General features: G+C 37.7%; 2 protein-coding genes and 1 non-coding gene across 3 annotated transcripts; 1 reads left to right on the forward strand and 2 right to left on the reverse strand.

The window, feature by feature from the left end:
• Nucleotides 1-4,548: 4,548 nt before the first annotated feature.
• On the forward strand, nt 4,549-4,620 carry TRNAD-GUC (transfer RNA aspartic acid (anticodon GUC)). The gene has a single exon. It is a non-coding gene; the product is annotated as a tRNA-Asp (tRNA).
• Nucleotides 4,621-6,850: 2,230 nt separating this feature from the next.
• On the reverse strand, nt 6,851-7,684 carry LOC149015700 (uncharacterized). The gene has a single exon (XM_089156575.1). It carries the CDS (start codon nt 7,682-7,684, stop codon nt 6,851-6,853), a length of 834 nt encoding a protein of 277 aa, XP_089012701.1.
• A 348-nt stretch (nt 7,685-8,032) lies between these two features.
• Nucleotides 8,033-8,851, reverse strand: LOC149015701 (uncharacterized). The gene has a single exon (XM_089156576.1). The coding sequence runs from the start codon at nt 8,849-8,851 to the stop codon at nt 8,033-8,035; it is 819 nt and encodes a 272-aa protein (XP_089012702.1).
• Nucleotides 8,852-9,128: the final 277 nt, after the last annotated feature.

Here is a 9,128-nt window from a genome sequence, read left to right on the forward strand (position 1 = left end):
AACTTCCCGAAGAAATTCGATGAAACCCTTCACAGAAGGGATGATAAAACCCTAAAGAAACGAGGGTCACTTATTCAAGAGGAAATGGAGGATACCAAAACCACTATGACCATAGGTGGCAAAAATCCCAAAATTACCAAAATGTCCAAAGCCAACAACATCACCAATTTTAGCCAAACCAAAACCAAATGATGTTTGATTATAATTGACCATATCCCTACTATGCACCTTATGAGCGTATGCCTCAACCTCCATTTAGGCCATATATGACAAACCATCAAAGACCTAGAAGAAGCCAAAACTTCTATAAAAACACAAACCAAATGAGTGGGCAAATAAGTCAAAACTTCAATTGACCAAGGAAACAAAAACCTCAAGTCTAAGAACCTTTTGATATTTGTGACCCAAGATTTCAAAGACCTAAGGGATATCAACCTAGTTGGTTCAACATGGAACCAATAAGATCTAACCAAGTTAGACACATGTAGACGTGGGGACCAATGCATATCTTTTCCTTCTTATATAGGTTTGCTTGATGAACACCCAAAGAAGTGAATGGAACATTGATAATGGTTGTTCCAAGCACATGACATCAAATCCAAAGCTCTTTACAAAGCTTAGATCATATGATGGAGGATGCGTCACTAATAGAGACAATAGCAAAGAAAAGATAGTTGGCACTGGTCAAGTTAACATTGGAGGTACTTTTATCTCAAATGTATATTTAGTTGATAAACTATCATATAACTTACTTAGTGTAAGTCAATTGTGTAGTATAGGCTATAAAGTTACATTTGATGTTTCTTGTTGCCATGTGAAAGATATGAATGACAATCTAATTATAAAAGGTATTAGGAGAGATAACATCTATACTTGTATTTTCAATGAATCATCTCCTAATATGACTTATCTTATGTCACTTGAAGAAACTCTTATTTGGCATAGAAAACTAGGTCACTTCAATATGAAGTTAATTGAGACCATTGCATCAAAGAATCTAATTAGGAATCTTCCAAAAATAAAGTTTGATAAAAACTATTTTTGTGATGCATGCTAAAAGGAAAAACAAATCAAAGTATCTCATAAGTCCAAGAACATAGTCTCCACTAGTAGACCACTAGAACTTCTTCACGTGGACTTATTTGGACCTATTCTCATAGCTAGCCTTGGTGGTAAACACTATACATTTGTCATTGTAGATGACTACTCAAGGTATACATGGACTTTATTTCTAAAACATAAAGATGATGCTTTTGAGGAATTCACCATTCTTGTTAGGAAAATTCAAAACAAGAAAGGATACCTCATTACTACCATTCAAAGTGGCCATGGGAGGGAATTTGACAACAACAACTACTTTGGAGAGTTTTGTGATAAAGAAGGCATAACTCATAACTTCTCCGCCTCTAGGACCCCCAATCAAATGGAGTGGTAGAAAGAAAGAATAGATCACTCCAAGAAATGGCTAGAACCATGCTTAGTAAATTCTTATTGCCAAAATATTTTTGGGTAGAAGCCACAAGCACCGCTTGTTATGTCTTGAATCATGTTTTAATTAAATTTTTTTTAAACAAGACGCCATATGAACTTTATCACAATAAAGTACCTAGGGTTGATCACTTTCAAATATTTGGATGTAAATGCACTATATTGATGTAACAACCCCCGTATTTCTAACCCGGGATCCGTATTGCAGGTCCGAGAACCCAAAGGTCTAGCTAGGTGAATTTGTGGAGGGTCCGGATAAAAGTCCATGATCCATACCTTGAACCCATGGATCTGGATTCTCTTGTTGGAGAGCCTGCCTTGCTTGGTAGTTGGACTTCTGGAAGGCAAGTGATGTTTGGATATGTCCGGATTAAAGGTAAGACCTCCCCCATGTGTTCATTAGGGTTTGGTTGTACTTGGACTTCAACCCCTTGAGCAAAGCACCATTGTATAGCAATATACTAGGGGGCGGTTGCTAGTGGAGGTTGATTGGACCAAGTGACCGCCTGGTCCTGATTGCGGGGTTTGCCCTATTTTGCCCCCAGACTTCTATAAATAGCAACCCTCGTCTATTTTTCGAATATTATATTTGGGATTGCTGTTTTTGGTGGTTAGGTGGTTGTGGAGATGTGCTGGAAGGTGATCTGAAGTGTTGTTAGTGTTCCAGAAGCTTCTACTGTCTTTTCTAGCTGATCTGGTTGAGGTAAGTGATTCCCTATTCACTCATACTCTCCCTTTAGCTATGATTAAAGTAGATTAGTATTCCTCTTTGGTTGTTCATGATCTTTCTATTACATTACCTACCTTTTTAATGATCTTGATGAGACCAGGTCTGTAAATGAAACCCTGCTTTTGTGAAAAGGATTGATCTAATTAAGGGGAGGATTCCGGATAACCAAATTGATGTCAATTGTTAGGTTTCGTATTTCCCTTGGTTGTGGGAGTGTTAGATTTGAAATTCGGACTATGATCATCCAAAAATCGGATTGAAAACTAATGATCAGAAGCCTGAGTTTCGGGTTGAAACTCATTATTTTTGGGGGTGTCACTAGTGGCGGTCGCTTAGCCCAAGCGACCGGCTGGTTTCTAGTGTGCTTGTAACTTTTGGATTTTGTCCGATTTGATTCATTCGACTAACATATTATTGTAACCCTGTTTATAGGTGTCCTCTGTTTCAAGTAAAAGTTTTATAATTGTTTCTGGTTTGCAATTTAGAGGAATTCTACTTATTTACAAGTAAGGACATGCATTCTTATTTATATGCAATTACATATACATGATGATTCGGCTGTTCTATTTACTATTATTTGATCATGTATCTTGCTGTAATTGTATAAAGCATGTGAATCTTATTGTATACTTGCAGTTTGAAATGTTCTTTTATGTACTTTATCTTTTATGATATTGCACAACTGTTCATGGTATGATAAAGAGTGATGTGTGTAGTTGCGATGGAAGGGGTATTCCATTGGGATATCTTGGCTGGAGATATCAGAGGGCTGTGGTATGGGACACATGTTCACTGATGCCTCTAGTACTATCATGATTAATGGATGACATACCTAGGAGAGTCTAGAATGCATGGCTAGGTACCCCACATGACAATGGTGACGTGACTCTGTTTCATCAAGTACCCCACATGACAATGGTGACGTGACTCTGTTTCATCAAGTACCCCACATGACAATGGTGACATGACTCTGTTTCATCCTATAGCGGTAACCAGTCCTGTGCGAAGACTCAGTGGTCCACTGTTGGTCATGCAATGGTAGGGTTGCATATGTTAGGGTGTCGTGAGGAGTCATGAGAGCATTCCGCCCCAACAATATGTGAATGACCATAGGGTTAAGGAGTGGAGTCCAACAGTGGTAGCCAGTCCGTGAGGGTTCTCACTCCTAGGTTGCAAAGGATACTAAACCGAGTTGGTTGGTGCCATAGGGGAAGTATTTGGACTCCATATAGTATGTTACCAGTATGACTTGTATTGGATTAGAAACCCCGACATGCGCCAGTACTCATGCCAATGGTCGTGGTGAGAGAGTGTTGACTTAACCCCAGCTGCCATGGTTTGAGAGCCAGGTGTGGACTTACCATTTTACCTAGGATCCCTACAGAGGTAGCTAGTCTTTGTAGGATCAGAGTGACTAGACCTACCCAAAGGAGGGCTGGTGTATATCTTAAAGTGTGTCAACTGTTAGAGACTCGCATTGTTAGATCTTAGTAGCATTCATATTTCTGCATACCATCCATATCATTTCATATGTGCATTTGTGGATTGTATTGACATATATATATGAGAATTGCCTATTCCTTACTGAGTTCGTTAGAGCTCATTCCTTTCATTGTATATATTATATGAGTTGAACAGATGGTGGCACAATGTCGGATGTTAGAGATGATTCGTATGAAAGAGCCTTCTCGTATGAAGCTGATGTGCTACAGACAATGGTACATGAACTTGCACCCATTGATGGCAAAAGGAGGCAGATTGCTAGGATATTCGAGAAGCGTATAGATGAAGACTGGAGAACCTCCCCCTTATTATTCATGAGAAATATCATTTAGATTTAGAGAAAGAAACTGGAAAGAAGATTATTTGAATTATTTTGATTTGCTTCCTCTGAACTCATTATTTTTTTTATCATTTAGTCTTTCCTTGATTATTTTATTGGAGTATTTGGACTCCTGTAATCCTTTTAATTCATTTAGTCTTTCCTTGATTATTTTATTGGAGTATTTGGACTCCTGTAATCCTTTTAATTCATTATTGGAACTTGTTCGTGCTCTTGATTTTCTATTACTTGCATTTATTATTATTGATGGGTAAGACTGTGATCTTGTGACGGTTCGCACCCACGGGTTGTCGGGCGGGAAATCGAGATCGGCGGGTGGGGTGTGACAATTGAACAATAAGGACCCTAAGGAAAAAATTGATGAAAAAGTTGATGAGGGAGTTTTCTTGGGTTAGTCCCAAAATAATAGGGCATATAGAGTGTTAAATAAAAGAACCTTAGTTGTGGAAGAATCAATGAATGTCACATGTGTTGTATTTCCACATGTGTCGTTGTAGTATAGTGGTAAGTATTCCCGCCTGTCACGCGGGTGACCCGGGTTCGATCCCCGGCAACGGCGCCAAAATTTTGCAAATAAGTATAGGGATAAAGGGTAATTGATCCCTATGTCCTAAGTTCTCCTAGTTTTTTGACAACGCTCACATGATTTACGAAACCTATATGCATCATGAAACAAAGTTGGCCAATATAACCCACATTCTAGAACTTTTCGAGCCATTCTTTTTGGACCAAAATGTCCACCACAAGCATTTGATGGGCACATCTGCAAATAATTAAATCCGAAACAATGCTTCCAAAGGTAAGGATCGTCCCACACATAATATTTGGCATCACTTTTTATTTTATCTTTTTGAGCTCTAGATAAAATAGTTAACTATATCTGCATACCAAGGAACCTCATTAAGGAAAAAGAGATGCTCATCTGGGAAATTGTCTTGTAGTGGAGATGAGTCTTCACTTGAAATCAATCTACTCAAGTGGTCGGCAACTAAATTTTCTGCACCTTTCTTGTCACATATTTCCAAGTCAAATTCTTGTAACAAGAGTATCCAACGGATCAGCCTCGATTTTGCTTCTTTCTTTGAAAACAAATATTTCAAAGGTGCATGATCAGAGTAAATAACAATTTTAGTACCTAATAAATAAGAACGGAATTTTTCTAAAGCAAATACAATAGCTAAAAGTTCTTTTTCTGTTGTTGAATAAATGCATTGTGCACTGTCAAGAGTTCTTGAAGCATAATAAATGACGTGAGACTCTCTTCCAAATTTTTGTCCAAGAACAGCTCCTAGCGTGCGCGCTGATTCAGGGGGCCACTGTGCGGGGGGGATCACTGTGCGCCCTGCCCGCTTTCGCCCACCTTCGTGCGCCCCCCATTGTCCAAGAACAGCTCCTATTGCATAGTTACTTGCGTCGCACATGATTTCAAAAGGGTGGTTCCAATCTAGTGATCTGATGATGGGGGTTGAAGTCAACTTGTCTTTTAAAATGTCAAAAGCTTCCTTGCACGCTTTATCAAAGTCAAATGCTACATCCTTTTGCAATAGTTTGCACAAAGGTTGTGTGGTTTTGGAGAAGTCCTTGATAAAGCGATGATAAAATCCTGCATGCCCCAAAAAAGAACGAATCTCCCGTACAGTTACAGGATAAGGCAATGATTTTATAATATCAATTTTTGACTTATCAACCTCTATACCTTTTGCAGAAACGATATGTCCAAGAATAAGTCCTTGATCTACCATAAAATGACATTTTTCATAATTCAAAACAATATTAGCTTCTATACATCTCTGCAGTACTTTTGTTAGGTTAGTTAGACATATATCAAAAGAATCACCATAGACCGTAAAATCATCCATAAACACTTCTATGATGTTCTCAACATACTCTTTGGAATGTAGCAGGCGCATTGCAAAGTCCAAATGGCATCCGTCGGTAAGCAAAAGTACCAAAAGGACATGCAAATGTGGTTTTCTCTTGATCCTCTGGTGCAACCAGAACTTGATGAAAACCTGAAAAGCCATCCAAACAACAATAATGAGATTTTTCCGCTAAACGTTCAAGCATTTGGTCAATAAATGGGAGAGGAAAATGATCCTTCCTAGTTGATGCATTCAATTTACAATAATCTATACAAACTCTCCATCTGTTCTGGATTCAGGTGGGCACCAACTCACCATTCTCATTTTGAATCACAGTGATGCCAGTTCTCTTTGGAACTACTTGAATTGGACTTACCCATTCGCTATCTGAGATTGGATAGATCATACCTGCATCAAGGAGTTTTAGAATTTCCTTTTTCACTACCTCCATCATAGGTGGGTTCAAACGGCGTTGAGGTTGCCTAGAAGGTTTACAATTTTCTTCAAGCAGGATTTTGGGCATACATGTTGAGGGACTTAAACCTTTTATGTCCGCTATGGTTCATCCGATAGCCTCCTTATATTCCCGAAGCACTCTAAGCAATCTATCTTCTTCTAATGCATTCAGCTTACTTGAAATAATTACGGGGAGACTTTTATTATCACCCAATAATGCATATTTTAAATGATCTGGCAATGTTTTGAGTTCCAACTTGGGGGCCTGCACAATAGAGGGTAAAAGTTTTGTGTTAGAAATAGGAAGATTAGCAAAAGGAACATCAACCCTCATAGGTCTAAGTGACTCTAACTCAAAAATAGTATTTTGCAATTCATCTTCTATTGCAAACTTTTTTTTTGCAAGCTGCACTTCTTCAAGAGTTAAACCATTACTAAGTGTAATTTTTAACTTGTCTTCATCACAAAATTTTATGCTTTTTGAGTTAGAGTGTCAATGGCATCAAAAGCATAAACATCATATACATCATTAGGATATCTCATGGAAGCATCGATATTAAATTTAATGATCTTGCCATCAAACTCCATCGTTAATGTTCCATCATGCATATCAATTTTAGTTCTAGCAGTTTTCAAGAAAGGTCTCCCCAATAAAATCAAACTTGAATTAGGAGAATAGTCTTCTTCTATATCAAGTACATAAAAATCTGCAGGAAAAACTAATCCATTTACTTGAACTAAAACATCTTCTAACACTCCTTCAGGATAAACATTTGATCTATCAACCAATTGAATTATTAAGCCAGTATTCTTCAAAGGTCCAACATTCAAAGACTTATAAACTGATAAAGGCATAACATTAATAGAAGCACCCAAATCACACATAGCCTTCTTAACTTTCACATTACCTATTTTACAAGGAATGACAAACATACCTGGATCTTTGCACTTTGAAGGTAATTTCTTTTGTAACACAGCTGAGACATTCTCCCCCACACTTATTTTCTCATTGCCTTGCAATTTTCTCTTATTAGTACATAATTCCTTAAGAAATTTCGCATAGCGAGGAATTTGTTTGATTGCATCAATTAAAGGAATATTTACATCAACTTTGCGAAATGTCTCAAGAATTTCTTTTTCCTCTTCAAGTTTTTTTGATTGAGAAAGTCTTGTTGGAAAAGGAGGGGGTGTTACCTTTGGGCTTACATGTTGTACATGAGGTGTTACTTCTTTTTCTTTCTCCTCTCTTAAATTTGAATGACAAGCAATGGGTCCTTCTAACTCTTTGCCACTTCTTAATGTCATGGCACTCACATTTTGCTTTGGATTGATAATTGTTTGTGAAGGCAATTTTCCTTGATTCTCAAGCTTACTTACTGAAGATGCGAGTTGACTGATTTGACTCTCCAAGTTCTGAATACTTGCTCTTGTATCTTGTTGGAATTGATGAGAACTAAGAGCAAGAGATTCAACTAATTGTTCAAGAGACTTACCTTGCTTAGGAGCTTGTTGATATTGTTGATCAGACTGCCTAGGTTGATATTGTTGTTGGAAATTGTTAGCTCTAGTAGGCCCATAACTCAGATTTGGGTGATCCTTCCATCCTGGATTGTATGTGTTTGAGTATGGATCATATCTTCTTTGTGGTGGACTTCAGAATCCTCCAACAATATTGGCATGTTCATGAGTCTCATCTTGAAGGGTTGGGCATGCATCTGTGGCATGATTTGTTTTGAAGCAAATACCACAAGCCTTCACTTGTTGGATATTTCCTACAACCAATTTTTCCACAAGAGAAGTTAGATTATCTAAACATTGGTCAATGGAAGAGACACTTACCTCATTAACTTTTCTTGGTGGATCATCCTGTCTAGTCCCAAATTGTTGAGTGTTGGCAGCCATATTAGAAATTAAATTTCTTGCCTCAGTAGGGGTTTTATATACCAACACACCTCCACTAGCAGCATCAATCATATTCCTATCCATATTAGACAGCCCTTCATAAAAATATTGAATTAGAAGTTGGTCAGAAATTTGATGTTGGGGACAACTAGCACACAATTGCTTGAATCTTTCCCAATACTCATGAAGAGTTTCTCCATGATATTGTCGGATCCCACATATATCTTTCCTTATAGTGGCAGCTCGTGAGGCAGGAAAAAACTTTTCAAGAAATTGCCTTTTCATCTCAATCCAGGTGGTTATTGAACCATAAGGTAAGTAGTACAACCAATCTTTAGCTTTTTCAGACAAAGAAAATGGAAAGGCTCGTAACTTGATTTGTTCATCGGTTACACCATGTGGCCTCATTGTGGAGCACACCACATGGAACTCCTTGAGATGTTTACGAGGATCTTCACCTGCAAGACCACGGAAAGTGGGGAGTAAATGAATCAAACTAGATTTTAATTCAAAAGCAACCTCAATATTTGGATATTCAATACATAATGGTTGTTGGTTCAAATCTGGCATGGATAAATCTTTTTAGGTCCTCTCATTAATATTATTAGCATCCATGATTTCTTCTTCAAACCCAAATATTCCAATTAAATCAATACTAGAAGATGAAGAAGATGATACTCCCTGAAAATGTTGTTTGGTTTCCTTCCTCAATCTACGAGCTGTTTTCTCAATCTCAGGATCAAATTGAAGTTCACCTGTACAAGTGGATCGAGGCATAAAACAAGATTAAGGGGAAAAAATGAAAAAAAAAAATAAAAATAAAGCAAAAGGAATAAATCTAAAAAAC

The sequence above is a fragment of the Hakea prostrata genome, chromosome 5 (genome assembly GCF_041222555.1).
Source record: "Hakea prostrata isolate BN-2017 chromosome 5, UWA_Hpros_2, whole genome shotgun sequence".
Lineage (NCBI taxonomy): Eukaryota > Viridiplantae > Streptophyta > Magnoliopsida > Proteales > Proteaceae > Hakea > Hakea prostrata.

Coding starts and splice junctions, on each gene's coding strand:
- LOC149015700 (XM_089156575.1), bottom strand. CDS start 7,684: ATGACATTAAGAAGTGGCAAAGAGTTAGAAGGACCCATTGCTTGTCAT.
- LOC149015701 (XM_089156576.1), bottom strand. CDS start 8,851: ATGCCAGATTTGAACCAACAACCATTATGTATTGAATATCCAAATATT.